At 42.9% G+C, this 20,311-nt stretch overlaps 1 protein-coding gene across 2 annotated transcripts in view; it reads left to right on the top strand.

Annotated features, from left to right (window-relative positions):
* grin2ca (glutamate receptor, ionotropic, N-methyl D-aspartate 2Ca) overlaps positions 1 to 20,311 on the top strand; it is a 70,289-nt gene that overhangs the window by 3,690 nt on the left and 46,288 nt on the right. Inside the window, exon 2 of one of the 2 annotated variants that reach the window (XM_005739931.1) lies at positions 17,251 to 17,692. In XM_005739931.1, the coding sequence (XP_005739988.1) occupies positions 17,267 to 17,692 (426 nt within the window). In that variant the 5' untranslated portion in view covers positions 17,251 to 17,266. The remainder of the gene's footprint in view (positions 1 to 17,250; positions 17,693 to 20,311) is intronic. The other variant, XM_005739932.1, reaches the window with a different exon arrangement.

Here is a 20,311-nt window from a genome sequence, read left to right as displayed (position 1 = left end):
AAAAAAATATATCGAGATATATATCTTATATCGCCATCCAGCTAAAAAATATCGAGATATGAATTTTGGGTCATATCGCCCAGCCCTAATAGCAGCAACCAAAGAACGATGCTGGAGTCAGAAACCAGTTGTGGAATCCACATGTTTTCCAGGGGTTATCATGGTGATGACCCCTGCAGAAAGCAGCTGTTGACCCCATGAGGCCTGTGTGAATGAGGCTTTAGCAGCCGAGTAAGGAGAGGCCTGGCCAGCTGCACTTAAGTATGTGAAGCAGTTGATTATCAGCTGATAAAACATCAACCAGTGAGTGAAGAAATCTCTTCCCCTGTGCTGATGCTGTGCCTGGACCAGCCTGAGTATGGTAATTAAAATGGATGCAGCATTGTTGGTCTTTTTATAATTGAAACAAAAGCAACGAACGCCGTCATCCTTCGCAGCGCTGGATCTCAGTGAGCGCAGAGACTGACAGCGAGAAAAGCAACAGCAGCTACACAAACACCAGTTTAACAACCATTCCTGTAGCCTTGAGTTACTGAGCTCTTCAACTGCAGAGCTAAATTATATCGTCACGCAAGCCTCGCATGCTTGCAGCCTGCGGGCAGACTGACAAACAACCTCCGGGTTGGTATCACACAGACACGGGCTGATTTGTCAGCTGTCCGGATCTCCCATCTCACGCTCGGAGCTGATCTGCTTAATCAAATGTTAAAGACACAAAACCTCACCCATCTTCACGTCTCTGCAAAGCGAGAGGCGAGGGAGGGGAGGAAGACGGGAAGAGGAGAATGATGATTGAGAGAGCAGACCCCAAAAAAAAGAAAAAGAAGAAGACATAAAACAGAAACGCCAGTCGGCTCGCCCGCACGGGGAACGGGTTGAAATGGAAACTGCTCTGATTGACGGCCGGTTACAAGCATCCCAGACAGTAAAACATTTACTGCAGAGGAGGGAAGGAGGTTACAGGATATCAGATCAATCTATCCAAGGTCATCAGAGACGAGGGTAGATTTAACTCGGGCATCATCCCTAAACCCTTCTCTCGACAATCTCTAAAACCCGTACGGGTCACCGTTAAAACACAGATCTGTGCTGCGACGCCGGGCGAGAAGAAGTTCTCAGGGCGCTCTCATACTGCACAGCCTGCGTGGTGAAACCTCAAACTCCGGGCAGAATGAGGCTTGCAGGCTATGCTGCTCTCTTCTCGAGTTTATGGCTGCACTCACGGGCACAACAGAGACTCGGGGCCCATTTATATTCATGGCGCAGCGCAGCTTGCACCTCGTCTAACGTCCTGTCCCTGTTGAGAAGGAAAACTGACACGCCGTGGGGTTGGGAGGGCGGTGGGGGGGGGGCTTTCTTTGCCTCTCCTTTCCTTGTCATTCTTCTGCCTCTTGTGGATCCTGACACCAACCTGAGCGTTTGTGCATGTGTGACGCGTGCGGTAGTACGGGAAATTGATTAAGCTAATCGCTTTCTATTCACAGCTGCGTGTGTCCCGCTTAATTTTTCACAATTATCCCTGAGCGGGTGACGCGGTGGGAGGGTGTCTCGATGAGGGATGATGACAGCGATAACCTTAGAAGGAGGGCCTGGAAAGTGAGGGAGGCCGGTGAGACGACGTCCAAGCAGAAAGCTGCGTTTAAAGAAATCGGGCTGAAGCGTTTCCACTGCCGTCTAACAAAAAGTGACACGCAGCGTCCTGGTGCTTCGGCAGCTTGTGATGACGACGTGGTTGGGGCTTTGCCACGTGTCTCCTCCTGCTCTGTCCTTCTTGTCACTGTCAGCGTCACCTAACAAAGTCAAACTGCTCGACAGAGCAAAACAGGCACAACTCGTGACTTCCTGAGAGATAAAGAATTGTTTTTTACTTTTCTGGAGGCTGTTTATTGTTGCAAAAATCAATACGCCATCTCCGGAGAAAACCATAAAAGCCAGAGTTGTTTATGACATGCTCCGATTGCTTTCCATGGAGTGGTTTTACATGTTTGAGCTGCGATTAGAGGCACTGAGGCTGTACCTCTCACTACCTTTTCACAGATTCTGACAAATCGAAAGCTCGTGCAGTCATCCAGACAGCAAAAGAAAGCCTCCATCTCTTTGTCGGCTTCCTTTGACATTAAATTTCTCCCACGTATCCTTTCAATAACCAATTAATAACACTTAGTGTCCTGCAGAGTGTTTTTGCAAAGCTCCAGCTCATTCTGTTTTTTTGTGGATACTTGGTAAACATGACAGATGTTTTTCTTTGGAGTCCGAACCCGAGCAGTCAACACTGATGTGCTGAACGCAGCTCAGACTGGGTGATGATGCAGATGTGCGTCTGCTGGATGTGTTGAACTTTCACAGCATGCGACACGTGGAGACATCGAGGGCCAAACAAGTGTTTTTGTTATGTCCTGGTAGCTGATCCGAACCAGCAGGTTGAGTACATCCTCTGCTGGGCAGGGTTCGGTTTTTGTCTGTGAGCTGTTACAACTGCCCAAAAAAATGCAAATGTTCTATTATTATTCTAATATTTCTACTATCTATGCAGTGTTTTTGCTCTAGTGACCTTCAAGTCATCTCGAACCAAAACAAACACGGTGAAGACAGATGACACTTTCCTAATTTAACGTGACCCTGTGATGCAGCTGGATTCTTACAAGCATGCTATCCGGTCGTTAAGTGATGATGTGACGAATCTTACTTCCGGGCCTAAAGTAGTCTGCGTTTAATATGGCTTTTGTGTTGTTACCATGTTTAATGTTTTGTATTTTCTTCTATTTTATCTCAAAAAGCTCCTAAAACAGTCAGTGATCCCTGTTGACCTCCCTCGGCTTTTATTACCGCTAATCATTTATTTAAGCTCAGTTTTTAAAACCTTAGGATGTAACTACAGCCCAGCCCATGCAGCAGTATATGAATGACTAACCTCGTATTGTGGATGGATTATCTCAGTTGTTCTCCTGGCTGAAGTTTGGTCCTTTTACAGCATCCTGCCATGCGATTACATTTGTTCCTGACCACCGAGAACACTCACGTTAACTTTTATCGAGTGGAAAACAAAGTTAGCTTGTTTATATTATGCTAACATAGCTGTGTCGCTAGCGGTCACGTAGCACATCATTATATACCAGCTAGCCCAACTTCAGTAACTCTACAAACGTCACTGCTGTTTAGTTTTCTGTCTTCATTTATGCTGGAAGTGATAACAGAGCTGTACGTTTTAATTTGTTTCCAAAACCCCGCAGTCAGGACATGCTATATTGTATTTAGATTGAAGCTAGCGAGCTAACTCCCTGCTAACTTCTAACTCCGTTAAATGTCATAAATTCTGTTTTCATGGATGCCTGGATGTTAAACTCAATTGTTACACCTGGTAGAGCAGAACGCTGATCATTTTATTAAAGATGAAAGACTTTAGACAGTTTTTCAACTCTCAGTAATGCCACAGTGATCGTTTGATATATGGACCTGCAGCGGAGTTTAGGTCCAGACACGGCTAGTGACGTCAGACTGAACAACCGGATAAGTAATGCTATTCCTGCACCAGCAGCACAGACATGGTGCAAAGGCTGACTCTTACCAAATGGCGAACAAGCCTCGTCTGCATCCTCATTAATGGTTTACATGTAAATACAACAATGACATGAAGTCCTCGAACCATGTTTAAGTTGTATTAGCTCACCCAAATGACTGAAAATCTGTTTGCTTGAAGTAAAACTCACGTATGCATTTAATGACTGAGCTCTGAATCCAGGGAGAAAAACCTAAATAAGTTTGCTGTCCAAGAATCAGCATCTGTGTGAAAGCCTTTGACAGATCTTGAAGATTATCCCCGAAACCAGCACAATGTTTCTATACGGCGATGTTGCTGAAGAGTTTTTCAAATATAATATTTCAATTCTATCTTTAGTACAAAGTAAATTGGTTTAAAATTGGTATTTCAAAGCCTCCGCACACAAAAATCAATACGGTCTTGCCAGCTTTATGCCTCTGTGGGTGTGTGATTTGGAAGAACTGACTTATGTTGCGTTTATCTTGCACATTCCTGCTTTACACACAAAATAGGAAAGGAGAGAAAGACTGCACAGGCCACACACACACACACAGATTAAAAACAAAGTGATATGCTCATATGTGGATTAGAGCGTGTGTGTGTGTGTGTGTGTGCGTGTGTGTGTCAGAGGTCAGCTGTATTTGTGTGCAGCCACTATATCAACTGGGAGAGTAGGTTGGTGACAGCTGGACCGGTGGCAGGGGTGGAGGGGGGGTGGTCTGGTTCTGCATGGGCAACCCCAGTTTCAGCTTAACCAGGGTCTTACACTGATCCCTGCTTTACATACGGCTGCACATGAGGCCGAGTGCGGGGTCCGCCAAAGCCTGACAGAGGACGCTTCCGCCACCCTCCGTGTCACCTGCCGCCGCGGGTTTACAGCCAGGTCAGCCTGCAGGGTCAGAGTAGGAGTATGGATATCAGCGTGTGATGTCGCGCCCCGTAAGCCTTCGCCAAACATCCGCCCATGTGTTAAAGGCAAAATGGATTACATTTGCATTGCCATTGTAATCTTCAGCCTCGCAGAGATTATTACCCTCAAAACGCGTCACAATCTGTTCGATTTCACTACGCGCTGTGCTGACGAAGACAATGCCGGGTGATGAAGTGTCCCCTGACAATAAATGTGCCAAAGCAAAGAGGAGAGATATATATCAAACATCTGTCCAGTGACGAGCAAACACGTGGCCTCTGTCCTTGGGGATTTTTCCCCCACTTTGGAGTAAATGATGATCTTTTCTCGACTATGTTGATCCATTTATTGCACGACCAAAATACGGAGTCTTTTCTTTTTATAGGTTTAATGCAAAAGGCTCAAGCTGGGCGATGACCTGATCAAGGTTATACGACACTTGCTGCAGAGGGAGCGCTGCTTTATCGCTACGTGAGGTTTCAAAGATGGAACTGTAATAAAAGCCGGCTACATAGCTTTCCATCTGCTGTGGCATTTAAAACCTGCTGATCGTGGCCCCTCTGATGCTACAGAGTCAGAAAATCCAACTGTTCAGTTCTGCTCCATCTCCCTCCTGAATATTTAAATCCTTTAATGCAAAGAGATACCAGCAGCCGCCTGACTACTCCCCTCTCCCACCCCAGAACCTTTGTTCAGAGACGACAGTAAAAATCTCACCAGATTTATGAGGACTTTACCTAGACAGGTTTTCACCCTGTGGCAGATCAATCACTCGTAGTGCAGAGTTCCAGTAGAGGCGTGCGCGTCTTAAATATGTCTGCAGTGCCGGCGGCAGAGGCGAAGTCAAAGGGTCCACGACAGAAACTAATATCACCGAGTGAGTCTGTTTGATGCGTCTCTGTCTCCGGAGGTCACGTGAAACAGATTCATTGTTATTGGTTTGGACTTCAAAGCCTCCACTGGGGTTTCACTTTGGGTGCATTTCAGCAGGAAACCCTGGTGGACGTCGACTTGGTCTTTTTCACGCGGCCGGCTGCCGTTTATCACACGGACACGATACACGACCCCATCCCATAAAGACCAGAGCCGTAAATCAACAGGCAGATTTAGGGGGGACCCTGCCCCTCTGCTGACGAGTCTGTCGCTGCAGAAAATGAAAATCCTGGCCTTCGTGGAAATGGAGCCATATTTTGTACAAATGAGCACAAAAACATGATATGGATTATGCATTTTGTTAACTTTATTTCTCACTTCATAAGAGCCACACAGTTTTTTTGTTTTGTTTTATTTATTGCAGTGCTGCAAGTCCTTACGCAAGCAATTTGGCAACACCTCTGGGCAGTTACTTGGAGGGGAAAACACCTGTAACATGGATTTTAAATCCCGGAAGCAAATAGATGAATGATAACTGAGATACTCTCTTAATTTTGGTGCGTGTGTGTTTTATTTTCATCACCTATTTGCTCATGAATGCAGAGATGCAGCCTCTAACAGCTGATATCCTATTTTGTAAATACGCTATGATGAATGTTAAACACTGTATATGTTTCACAAATGATTGCATGCTCTGCTAAACAGGGTCATTTGTGGGTTAATTGGTGCATTAAATTAATTTTTGAATCATATGATTACGAGCATCGAGTAAGCAGGTGGTGCAGTTTCTGCCCAGCATGCACCACAAAGCTCCTCCCACCAACAACAGCAATAATAAAAAACAAACTTTAAAGAAAAAAAAAGAGTTAAAATGTTGATTTTAAGCCTTTTCGTTTTTGGAGTTGCACATCACTGCAGGTTCTGAGTCCTCCACGAGAACACTGAACAAATTCTGTTCTGATTCTTGTTATCAATATACTGATCAAAACAAAATACAGATAAGATCATCATCTATGTATTTACTAAAATAATAAATACAGAAATATTCACAGCATCATCACTGGCTAACTGCAGATTGGCTTGTTGGGGGTCAATCGGCAGCACAGCAGCTATCTGCGTTATTACACTCGACATAAACAAGTCCAGCATGATCCAACAGAAAAACTCCACTTTATCAAATTATGTTTGCATAAAGCAGTCACAGCAGGTGAAGATGGCTGTTTTCAGGCCATTTTGTCAGATGTCTAACACTTCGTCACTGCTGATGTGGCATTTGCAGTCAGAGTCCCTGCAGTGTCGAGCACCTGCCTCAGGAGATATGGTAATTCAAACATCCACAGTTCCTTTGTTAACCGGTTTTGTCTTTAATTTATTCTCAGTCGCCTCCATTGCTTTATCTACACATTTCTTTTCACTCTTCCATAAAGGTGGCCAGTTACGCACATGCTTCAGTGAAGCTTCAGTGAAACTGAGAGGCCATGAATCTTAATCTTTGTGGCACAAGTCAAAGTTCTGATTAATATCAAACAATCCACTGATTTTAGCATTAATCTGTCGTTTCCCATCGTTTAATCTTAAACAACATCAGAGGCACAGGTGTCGAACTTAATGAGAGCTTCACGATTGATCTTCTAAACAAATGAGCCTAAAGAGAACCAAATTAAATAAGCACGATTAGAAAGGATGAAAAAAGACAAGAGATTTAACAAACACACTCGAGGAGACTGAAAAACCAAACAAGGGCCAAAAAGATGTTTCCTGCACGCTAGGATGAACACAAATTGTGCAGCTTGAGGGCAGCGAGCAGTTACAGCCTGTTTTTGCACAATAATTAATTTGATTTGATATTTCCAAGGTTAGTTGCATAAATGTACTTGTTGTTTATGCTATTTAAATTCAGCTTCGGCTTTAGTGTCATAACGTGTGCAATTTTACATCATGTTTATTTGAAGATAAAGGTTCACAGAAAGGTCTCACTGAATAAACATATATTATTATTATTAGTCCTAGACCTTTAGGTCACAACAAGCCTAAAGATCGGTCGCTCAGCAACAGGGAGGTGCAAGCTCAGGTGGTCGCCCATGGACACAGCACCACAGACGGAGTCGTGAGCTCCGGCTCAGGCCTGTGGTGGAGGTGAGGCCAGTCTGACCAGCACGTCGACCTCAGGCTTGCTGGTCAGACCGCCCGACAGTCTGGGAGGATTCCCACTCCTGCTCGTGCACCGCCGACCACGCCCCACCACAGAGTCCAATAAGATCAGACTAGGTAACCTTGTTAAAGTGGCTGGTAAGACTTCAGGGAGGTCTCAGGTCCAGCTTGCGGACTTTTATAACAGGCAGGTGCTGAGGAAGTCGACCTCTGTCATCCTCTCTTAAACGACTTTCAGCTGCTTCCTTCAGGTTGTCGGTGTAAAGTGCCGTTTATACCTGCTGCTATCATCGTGCTTAATAACACTAAACCATGTTCTCTTTCTTTTGGTGTTGTTTGATGTGTGGACATACTGCAACTTAATTTCCCACTGGGGACAATAAAGTGACCACTGAGTGCATTCACATATAAGGCACAACAGTGCTGCTATATGATCAGTCACAAACATGGTTCAGTCTACTGGCAGCAAATATGTGGTTTGCAGTTTAAGCTGCTTCGAGTGGCCTGCAAAACTCAAACATGCTGTTAAACAATTGGTGACCTACTCGATTTTATAATAAATAAACTTTATAAAGTTTATTTATTATAAAATCTCACCCATTATTAGAACGGACTATAAATATAATTGTGGATTTCATTATAAGAGGTGACACTGTGAACAAGCGAACCACTGCCAAGCTCTACTTCGAGGTCAATTTTTAAAAAGGACACCGTACAATAAACATTCAATGCATTGTACCAGAGTTATTGTACCTCGGCAGGTCAGATGCAGAAGATCATCAATTACATTTATCTGAATCTTATCATTATTTGAATACATGAGTAAAAGTGTAGAACAGCTGAATACAGCATAGTCTAATATTTGTTATCTGGTAAACTGCAGCTGAGGAACTGGTGTTGCTTTGTTAATTAACTCAAGCGCCAGACGATGTGGAGCCGTGCCAGACTCGGTCCCACGGAAACAAAGAGCAGTTATTGTCTTAATGTGTTTGAATACAACTCTAACAGAGCTAACAGTGTATTTACTGCCATGCTGTGGTTTTTCAGTGGCCTATAATTAATGATATAAGCTGTTTAACTGGAGCAGCTTAGAGCAGCCAACAGTCAGAGAGAAACTACAAACTGAGGACAGGATTTGGCACAGACTTGGTCTGTCTTAGCTTTTCTGTATTCTGTGTAAAAGTACACAGATCAGAAAGGGATAGGAAACCTTAATAGTCTGATTCAAAGGTTCGGTCAGGACCTGCACAGCGGTCTTAGTGGTAGGCTGTCCTGGGTCACAGATATATCCAGAGATCTGGCTCCAGATATTTAGTTTATTTGAGATCAGTCAGAAGATATCGAGGATTGATCACATTTAGCAAAGCTCGCGCTGTAGAACGTCTGACTGCAGTACAGCCTGTATAGGAAATGTTTACAAAAACACTTTTCATTTGGGCTCCAACCAAAAAACGCGGACACGCGCCAACTATGTCATACCGTGGATATTTTTAGATGCCGATGTTTTTCCTTTTTTTGCCTCTCACCTCACCCCGCTCCCACTGTACTTATGAGGATGATGATTCTACAGATTAGTTAAATGGGTGCAGATTTAAAGAGATTAGCGTGGCTGTATTTTTTAATCAGAGATTAGTTCAACATATTCATACAGGTGTAATCATCTGGTGGTAAATGAATCCTGACTCTTTGTAACAGAGAAGGTCAAACTGTGGCTTGTGTTTGCTGGGTGGTTGCATTTATTAAATTCTATTAAAGAAACCTCTTTCAAGCCTGGAAAGCACTGATCCTGTCTGCAGGATACCCACAGCGAGCAGTGACGTAGACCAAACTGAGAAAAAACAGAAAGCTCAAAAGCTGCGACACACTTCCAACATTTCTGAAGTTTTTTGAAGATTTTGTTTTCGTAGTTCTGGAGTGAAACATGTTCCTACAGTCCCCAACAAGATTAGCAAGCTAGGGTACATCCAATAAACTGGGAACGCTCTATTCCTGTACAGTAATACTTACATTTAAACAAGCAGAAGATGAAATAAAGATGTGAATTTCCTGACCGGTTAGCGAGCAGTTGCAGGGTGATGGTGCTGCACCAAAAACCTCCCTGTGAGTTGTCGTGGTTTCCATGAAAGATTCCAATTTGTCTGCAAACGCTCGCCAACTAACGGGGTAGTCAAACTTTCCAAAGGTTAAAAAATGAGAAAAAAAAACACCTTCAAAGTAAAAGTTATTTATTGACCAGCTCATTCCTTTTGATTTGGTGGATTGGCGTTCACTGATCACACCCAGGATATACCACTGATTTGATTTCATCTATAAAGTGATACTGTGATAAAGTGATTCAGTAAGAAGTTCTGCCTCTGCCGTGTCAAACTGAGCTCAGAGATTTGTTTTATTTATTTTACTAAAAAGCTAATTATGTTCCTACAAACCTAGTGGACGTCTTTCTTTCTTTGCTAAAGATGGTGTATTTCACTATTTTGGGAAGAACTGGTCACAAGAGGAACAATAGAGCTAATTTAAGTAGTGTTTGCCTACCCGGTGCAACGATAGGGAAGCCCTAACGTTCATACGAGTCCCATAAAAGTCATAGATCTGCTTGATCATGGAGTTCTGACAGCGCTGGATCCAGAGGAAGCTGCTGGACTGTTATCAGCAGGTGAAACACAGACGCAGCAGGCTGCGGATCCATGGATGAGTGTATTGATTAAGTAGCAGGAGACGGGACAGGTGCACATTGTTAAACAGCTGCAGCAGGGGTGTCGTGCCCAGAATATAAAGGGAGTCATTAAACACTGCACCACACTTCTCACCCAGATGTATTTACTGCTGCAGCTTCACGTTAATGAGCTGGATCAGGAATCACTTGGAGGACCTTTGCAGCATCTCATCGATAAATGGCAGGTTGTTTTCTTTCATGTGGTTTCATCACTCATATGGTCTATATCAGAGAAAACAGAGAGTGGACAACTTTGGAAGAATGGATGCAGTTTGCAGGATGCAAAGATGAGATTTCAATGCGCACTGTGGGGCAGGACGGCTGTTGCAAAAGTAATTAAAGGGCACTGATTGCGCTAATCCTCATTTTCTGTCATGTGTACTGTTACAGTGGTGGATGCTCATATTAAACAAGGCCAAATTTCCAAATAGTGAGGTCAGTGTATGCATAAATAATCCCAAAGGGTCAGGCTTCAGGCTGCTCTAAACACTCTGTTTCAGACAGCTTCTTTTTTACTTGTGTCTTTGTATGTTGCTACAGATGGGGGATCTCCTTATGTGGTCATTCTTTGGCTGTGAGATGCTCCACCCACCAGCTGTTCAAGCTCTTTGTTTGCAAGGAGCAGCCAATCAGAAGAAAGCTGGGTCAAAAGGAGAGGAAGGGAGATGCCAGAGGTGCTTGTTGAAGCTTCCACCCCCCTCATAAGAAAATTAAGGATTACTTAGAGTCCAACAATAAAAATCTGGACCTGGAAATGAACAAAACAGGTTCCCTCCAATATGACAAAATGATATTTTTTTAAAATGTGAAAATAAACTGCTGCTTTTGGTTGAGACAGTGCTGAAAAAGGTGAAGGCTTCACATGGAAACATACACTGCATTAGAAGGGGAAATAAACCGCACTGTACAAGACTTCAATATGCATGAACCAGATGTACTCACATTCTCATCACTGTGTCTGTGTATGTGTCGCCGTGTGCAGAAAATCCAATTTGCCTTATCAGCAATACTCAGTTTCTGGGAGCAGATAACATGTGTATGAGCTGAACATGCAGATGTGGATGTTTGCATTATTTACCTGTTCAACTTAACAAAATGTCCAAGTGTCAGCAGTGTGGAAGCACAACAGACTAAAAATAAATAACGTCGTTGTACGATAGAGCCCCAGCAGCTATTTTTAATCAGTCTGCATTTCTCAGCTCGTTCAGTAAAGACACTGCTTCCTCCGTATGTCACCCACTAGAGGGGGATAAGCACATCTTAAATGTTTGTTAGTCAAACTCTAACTAACTGAGGACAGAGAATACGAACACTGTCGATTGGTGGGACGATACTGCCGATCGGCACCGTTTAACTTTGAAAGTTCGGTCTCTCGTCCGCTTTTTAAAATCTAATCTCTCATCAGATGTTAGATAATTCTCAGCGGTGGCCTGTTTACACAGTTCAGCCGTCAAAAGAAGAGGAAACAGGAAAGTGGCTGGTATGTGCTGCTCTGAAGCAACTTATTTAAGTCACGTTGCTTTTCCATAATCCCTTTGACAAGAACGGACTTTGGCGACAGCTTTCCAAGAGAGGCAGTAAGAAATAAATAGGACAGAGGAGTGTGTGTGCTTACATTAATCCTGTAATGGGGACTAACCTCCCAAACCATCATCTCTACGTGTAACCTTAAATATCTGACTTCTTGCATTCTTGCTGAAGAAAGTTTGCAATTAACAGGGAAAGGTTCGGGTTCTTCATGTGGGTATGGAATAACCGTTAATGTGCCGTCTGTACCATATGTACAGCATGCAGCGCTCCATGTTGTTATACTCTATATAGGTTAAACATACTGTGGTCTACTTTACTTATTTAATCTCACAGTACAAAGACAACATGTAAAACACTGAAAAGGAAAAGGTTTCCCTTTTTTTACGCAAATTTAAAGTTGGGACAAGTTATCTCACATATTTATGCAACTTGCAAGCAACGCATTAGAAACTGAGAAGCCCATCACTGTAGTTTAGAAAGCAACATGTTTCCCATTACAGCTGCAGGATTTCAGCTCTTCTTTTTGCTGAATCATAACACTGCAGATGTCTTTAGTGGGCCAATCATCATCTACCACCCAAATGTATTTACTACAGAGCTATCCACAAAGTACGAGGCCACCTCCACATGTTCAGGCATGGAAACCTGATGCCATGAAGCTCCCAGCACACAGTTTGTATGCTGATGTTAATGCCTGAAGGCGTTTTAGAACTCTTTGCCAGCCGAGCGTTGGCCATTTAAATGCACTAACACACCTCAGCACTCTGTGTCACTGACCTGACTTGTTGCAGTAGTGCTATCATATCACAGTACCATGCTGAAACTCCGTGAGTTCTTCTCAATGACCTGTTCATTCAGACATTTTTTAATTATGAAAGATCTTTCAAATCAATATTACATAAGGTAATAATAAATGAACTCCATGCTGACAAAAGAACCAGCTCGTTTTCTGCTGAAATGTTTAAATGTTATTAGATAACAATGGAGTACTTTCATAAGAAGCTTACATGCAGACGTAATCAAGTATAACTGGGCAGTGACTGGTTGCACTCTGTGGGGCACCAAGTACAGTATGACTCATTCTGAATCCAGTTTGCAGCAGCGTCATGACGCAAAAGGCAACCTGTCTCCGGCTCATGGCTCAAACTACAGTATGTACCTTGTGACTGCTTCGGAGCCGAAATTGTCTCTGCTTTGTAATAAATCTAAAATCTCTACGACCAATGGATGTCCACGGTGACTTTTGATCCTCAACATCTGAGTGGAGCCTGTATACACAGGAGCGGTTTGAGAGGATTTAGCCAAAGGACAGATGAAAATCCTCTTTCCTTTATGTATCAGTGCAGTTTAAGGATTCGGCTGGCTTTAGAGGTTCGGGGGTCGGCACCCAGCAAACGTACGGTCACAAGCTGTAATGTATCTGCATCATGAATCTTTGAAGGCTGTTTCCTCCAGATCTGAACGGTAAATAGAAACTGAGATACGATAGCCTCCATGGATCTCAACATACAATATAAAATATATTCCAACTTTGTTTTATTGATTTCAACGATAACGTTAGCAACAAAGTTAGCAACAGCAAAGTCGATCTTGATTTCAGAACAGTTGTATGTCCATTGTACCCTCCAACCCCCCCATCCCGAATTCTCCCCCTATCAGGTCCACACTAGACAAGACAGCACAGAGAGCCAGTCTCTGCCCACACACACAAAAAAACACATCTCAAGACTCATACACATAACAAGCATAACCCAAACAAACAACAACAAAAAAGGGACCAAACAAAACAAAAGGATGGTTGGATAGATTTTAGATAATTTTGCATTTGTATAATGTACTTTATAGACCACCTTGCACTGAATCAAAGCATGATGAGCACAAATTGAGGATGAGTGAATCAGTTTCAAAGCAGAATCCCACTGCTGTTCTGGTAGCTCTTCCATCTCAGCTTAGAAATCCCAAGGATTTGGGATAAAATACTACAAAGTATGTAGTATTTTATATAAGGCTGATATCAGTCTGTTTTGATGAGGGTTCGTCTGCAGGATGATATCAAGATTTGTTTCTGGAGGCCGATTGGGAAAGTGAGGGAACTACGTTTTTACAAAATCTCTAGTCTGAAGACAACGAAAAAAAATTGGAATTAGGCAGGTCGTATTTAGACGATAGGTCAGCAAAAGATAGAAAGGTGTCCTGACTGTACAAGTCCTTAACAGTCCTAAGACCTTTATCTTTCCAACTTCCAAAGGCCGCATCAATGTTTGAAGGTGCAAAATTACAATTTTTTAATAAAGGTGTTAGCAAAGGTCCAAGTAGCCCGAAGTATTTTCTGAACTGTCGCCAATTATTCGATTATCCCCAACAAGGGTTGGAGAGAAAGGGAGTGGTGAGCTGAGTATTGATGATAATACTAGATGCAGTTTCCATTTGTACCCAGGCTGGTACAGGGGGGTCGTTGCGAACCCAATGTAAGAGTTTGTGTATGTTAGCTGCCCAATAGTAGTGTCTAAAATTGGGCAGACCAAGACCACCGTCAGCTTTAGAGGACTGAAGAATAGACTTGCGAATTCTAGCTTGTTTCCTTCCCCATATGAAATGTGACAGAGTCTTTTCTAACTTGTCGAAGAATGCTTTAGTAAGAAGAACTGGGACATGTTGAAAAAGATAGAAGAATTTGGGGAGGACACTCTTTATCAGATTAACTCTCCCTGCCACTGACAATGGTAGTGAAGTCCAACGGTCACAACCTTTCCCAACATTCTCTAGTAGGGACAGAAAATTCTCCCTCATCATTTTAGGTATAGAAGAGGAAATAAAACCCCCCAGATATCTAAATCCAGTTTCTGTCCACTTAAAGGGCACTATTGAGTGGGGAAGAGCTCTGGCCAGGGAGTTGAGGGGTTGCAACTCGCTTTTTTGATAATTGAGCTTATATCCTAACAGTGTACCATATTGGTCCAGTATGTTAAAAAGCACCGGAAATGAGTTTAGAGGGTCAGAAATGTACAGGAGCAAGTCGTCTGCATAAAGGGAGAGTTTGTGGGTTACACCGAACCTCGTAATGCCTTTAAATCTATCCTCTGAACGCAGCCATATTGCAAGAGACTCGATAGCAATGGCGAATAGGAAGGGTGAGAGAGAGCACCCTTGCCTAGTGCCCCTCTCAAGTGGAAAAGGCGAAGACAAGTTGTTGTTAGTACGAATACAGGTGGATGGCGAAGAATATAGTAGCTTAACCCAGAGAATAAAGTCAACCCTAAGTCAAACCTATCCATCACCTCATGGAGGAAGCGCCACTCGGCGCGGTCGAAGGCTTTCTCCGTGTCAAGAGATACCACAACCTCTGGAATTGAGTTGCATGATGTGTGGATAATATTCAAGAGGCGTCTTGAATTGTCATATGAGTGCCTGCCGGCCATGAACCCATCTGATCAGCGGCGATAATTTGTGGCAGAACACGTTGTAGCCTAAGTGCGAGAATTTTAGATAGTATTTTAAAATCAATATTTAAAAGAGAAATTGGTCCATAACTGCTGCACAACAGGATCCTTGTCTTTTTTCAAGAGTAAACAAATAGTAGCTTCGGACAAAGTCTTGGGTAATTGACATTTTGAAAAGGCTTCATTATACATATCTTTCAACAATGGTGCCATAAGATCAGAATTGGCTTTATAGTATTCTGCAGAGTAACCGTTGGGCCTGGCGATTTACCTGTGTTTAAGGATTTAATGGCTTCTTGTACCTCTACTACAGTAATCGGTCCCCCTAACCCCTTCGTCAGATCTATTCTTGGAAAATGTATATTTTGGAGAGTTTCTTCTGATAGAGGGGGAGAGCTTGAAGTGTACAGATTGGAATAGAAACGAACAAATACTTCATCAATTCCCTCTGGGTCCGATATTATGTCACCAGCGGCAGACTTGACCTTTGGAATTAGTTTGGAGGTTGCTTCGGCACGGGCTTGATAGGCCAGAAGTTTCCCTGCCTTATCACCGGATTCAAAAAAGCGTTGCTTTGTCTTAATTAATTGAACCATAGCTGTTGCGGTGGTGGTTATACAATATAAAATATAAATAAATATATTAAAATCATGTCACAAAGTTACTGATGACTCCATTTTTGCTTTAATGACATTTTTACCACCTGAGCGTTCAGCCTTCATTCATGCGCCTCAGCTGTTTTACGGTTTCATTAAATATACAGGAGGTCTTCACGTATTTCTTCCATGAATGTTAATCTCACGACATTAAGCCTAAACGTCTCTACTGCTGTCAGCTGAAACACGGCTGATGTCATTGAACAGGATGTAGAGTCGAGTTGCACATGCAGGACACGTCACGAACAGCTTCCCATGCATGCATGCGTGATGTGTTTTCTCGGAGTCTGTGCATGCAACATGACAAAAACCCCAATTCCTTCATAAGTATTCTAGAGATGAACCGGCCCGGCCGTCATGCACTGCATGCTTGTTCTGCAGTGTTTTCCAGAGGAGCTCACAGCTCGGTCCGACACAGGATGTAGAACGGAGAGAAAAACGCAGCACAGAGCTGCACCGTGCTCCGTGCACTAGCCAAATCTCTTGATAAGTTTATACACTACAATCAAGCCGCAGGCCATGACGCCTGGTTGGGATTACCAAGGGATTACAATATATTCACCCCACTGGGATTCCATCACATGGTGGATCAGATCTCTGTGACAGGGGCCCAGTGTGCAGCACTCCCCGAGGGCCACAAACACTGCTGTGAAAGATTTGACAACGAGTCTAACTCTGTCTGACAGCTCAACACAAACCGCTGTCTGCTTACAATGTGAATGTTAAACTAGCATTACAGGGTTTGACATCGCAGAGTCCCAACTATGGCATTTCTCCTGCATTACCTTCCAGAGGGCAGAAAGCACAACAATTGGAAGTAATTAAGATAGTACGGCTGAGAGTTAGTGCTTGCATTGCAGTCCATTAGAGAGGCAGTGTTGCACAAGGAGCAAGGATTTTATCACCAGAGGATTAAAGGCATTTGTGAATAAAGGTTTTTTACTTTTGATATGTTGAAACGTATGCTAATGAACATTATTCTGACACTGTGGATGCCACATGATTGTCAAAACTATGCATGCAGATCTGCAGCAGATTAAGCCTGAATGCCTTGGGCTGCTAAAAAAGAAATTAAGTAATAGCATCAAAAGTAATGTCACGAGAGAAAAATTATAAATCCTCTTGTTCTCCATTTGTTGCATTAAACGCTGGACACCATCTGCTGGGTTGTACCGCAGAATCCAACAGCAGCAGGGTGGCAGCTGCCATCCTAAGACGCAACAGCCTGGCCACAGCCTCGTGCTGCACGCTGACAAACACTAAAAATACTGCTCTGGGCTCCGTTAATGGGCTCTTACACGTCTGATTACAGCGAGCGGGCCGGCACGCTGAGCCGAGATGAAGCCAGAAGGTCATTTATATTTATCAAAACGTAAAAACAAACACAATAAAAAGATCTTCCTGTCTAACATGTCGATCTCTTCTATCCCCCCCACCAGGCAGTAGGTGACTGAGATGGGCGTTCGTCTAGGCTGCTGGAGCGACTCCCCGTGGTGGCCGCCGCTGCTGCTGCTGCTATTCTGCGCCATCCCTGGCTGTTCCGGCCGGCCGTTTGGGATCCCCACGCCCTCTGTGAATGTGGCGGTGGTGTTCAGCGGCACGGCCTACCAGACGGAGATCAAGGGGCGTTTGAGTCGGGAAAATTTCATGGATCTTCCCTTGGAGGTGAACCCTATCACTGTGCTGGTCAACAACACTAACCCTCGGGCGCTGCTAACCCGCATCTGCGACACTCTCTCCACCAACCGTGTCCATGGCGTGGTGTTCGAGGACAACGTGGGCTCAGAGGCCGTGGCGCAGATCTTGGACTTCATTTCCACTCAGACGGCCGTGCCAATCGTGGGCATCAGTGGAGGCTCTGCTGTCGTCCTGCCACACAAGGTCAGCTTGTCATCAATTACTACACCTCACACACACAAAAGCCTTTGTTTTTATTCCACCGCCGCTGATCTTTCAGTTTTTCTTTTTATCCAGAATACACCAACACCACAGTACCAACCAGTGTTGGTCAAGTTACTTGAAAAAAGTAATCAGTAACTAATTACTGATTACTTCCCCAAAAAGTAATCCCGTTACTTTACTGATTACTTATTTTCAAAAGTAAATAATTACTTAGTTACTTTTTAAAAACACGATTTACACCCTGAAGAGGTGATAAAGCGATAGATCTTTCAGCCCAATTCTACTTTTTCTGCATAATCCATCATACAAAATGTAATCAAATGGAAAAGTCTCTTTTTAAAACTTGTTTTATTAGTTTTAATCTTTTAACTTTATGCATCAAGCAAAAATTTTATTATATGCAACATTCTCTGACTGGAAGAAATTAGTTTAACATTTAAACCTATTTTCTGCACATTCCAGCACATAAAATAAAATATTTTTGTGTTTACACTCAGTCTTTCAAATAGATGCAAGTAAAACACAGCAGAAAATAAATAAAGTCAAAGACTCAGCGGTCCTGTTGCTCTATTTTCACCTTTAAAGCAGGAGTGGGGTAGGCGGAGGTTTACCCTGGTGCAGGTGTGCCGCGGTCAGTTGAAGAATCCGCGAGTTTCTCTGTGAGTTTCCCATTACGTCGTAGCTACTCGGTGCTTGTTGGAAGTTTAGGGGTTGTTTCGCTGTAAAAAGAAGTTTTCTTCCCACGCACAGCGGACACTAATGTTTTTGTCACTTTTTATGGAATCAAACTCAAAGTAAGGTCAGTACTTCCACGCTTTAAACGCTGCACGCTCATACCCTCTCTGCACTCGATATATGATCCATTGTTGATCTGCACACAGCTGTTGTCACCAATGTCGCACTCGCTTACGTCACTGTCATGAGACATTCTCGCAAAAAATCACGGTTTTAGTAACGCAGTAACGCAGCGTTCCTACGGGAAAGTAACAGTAATCTAATTACCGTTTTTGCAATAGTAATCCCTTACTTTACACGTTACTTGAAAAAAGTAATCAGATTACACCATCTCTGGTACCAACTATAATAATATTTCATTAAACAAAGGAGATAGGCGCTCTATGAAATCAATTGTTGGGGTCAATCTCATTCCTGGACAAAGTTTCTGTTTTTCCCTTTGGTCTGTCAGGTATTAAGAACTCCTTACTCTTACTGAAGTTAGATAACAGCTTCATTCAGTATTTAGACATTTACTTAATCACTTCAGTCTGCAGCGTGACTCGTGGTAATTATAGTCCTCGTAGCAAAAAGAGAAATCATTTCAATCACAATTCTGCTTAAGGTGCTGATTCATTTTCTTGAGAGCAGTTAAATAATGACAAAGAAGCCATTAGGAAAAAAACAGGAATCCGAGTGCTAATTACATCAGCTTAATGAACACTGAAGGACGTATAATACGTCACTTTAAAGCGAGCAAAAAAAAGAAGAGAAAAAGAAAATCGATGGATATTAGTAATGACCAAATTGCACATTTGCATTATTGTTTCACACAATTCATGAGAAGAAAATGTTACTATTTCAAAGTCAGATACAAAGAATATACCTTTTATTCAAATCCTCAGTTTTTAATACACATATAGGACCTTTACTGCCTGATCTACGGCCTTCAAAGCATTCTACTGTTGCTCCAGCTGGAAGCAACTTTGGGTTCAGTGTCTTGTTCAAGTTTCAAAGCATCAACCATGTATCATAATGCCACTCCACTATCTGAGCCACAGTCTAACGGATATGCTTCACACATAATTTTTGCATAACAAAACCCATCATGTCAAATGATGAAGTTGTGCTATTTGAAAACGAGTGAATAACAACACCAAAAATATCCAGACTTTCATTTGCCCCACAGGTTTGCCAGCTGATTTATTGTTGGAGCACTCATGCTGCATAAATAATCAGTACAAACGATTGACATCTGCTCTGACTGGCAAAACAATGCAATACATCTGCCCATTTCCCAGTAAGATGCCCATGATAACGCTGGTATCACCACCACGCCGTCTCAGATGCTCATTACATTGCACGAATCTGTGCAAGTGAAGGAGAAAAGGGTTGGTGCATTTCTTCACTGTACTGTGGTGTCAGTGTGTTTTTATCTAGTAGTTAATATTAGCTCCCTGATTAACTTTCCAGATGTGAGCCATCCTTCTTCAATGCAAGACGCTGAATTTTGGTACCCAAGTGTATTATGAGGTACTGGCTCCAAGTCAAATGGGTGAAGGAAACAGTTTATATAAGACTAACAACATCTGGCACCAGCATGCTGATAATAGGAAGTGATATGATTTATTGTTATGTCAACATTTAGTGCAACTTCTAATTTTATTAATAAGAAAAACTAGAGCTTTTTGAACATTTTCATGCAGATGTTGTATGTCGAGGTTGTGTTACATGATGTTAGTGCCACATGCTGCTACACTGAGGTGAGGTCAACTACAGGAGACAAGTTTGTGGCTCAAACGAGCATTTAAACCACATCTGAGTTGAAGCTGGTTTAGCTGCAACGATCGATCTAAACAAGCACAAATACAGCAACAGAGACTA

This window comes from Pundamilia nyererei, unplaced genomic scaffold (assembly GCF_000239375.1).
Source record: "Pundamilia nyererei isolate P.nyererei 1_Seehausen unplaced genomic scaffold, PunNye1.0 scaffold00095, whole genome shotgun sequence".
Classification (NCBI taxonomy): domain Eukaryota; kingdom Metazoa; phylum Chordata; class Actinopteri; order Cichliformes; family Cichlidae; genus Pundamilia; species Pundamilia nyererei.
The sequence above is the reverse complement of the archived record's forward strand: the minus strand, read 5'-3'. Positions and strand labels throughout refer to the sequence as shown.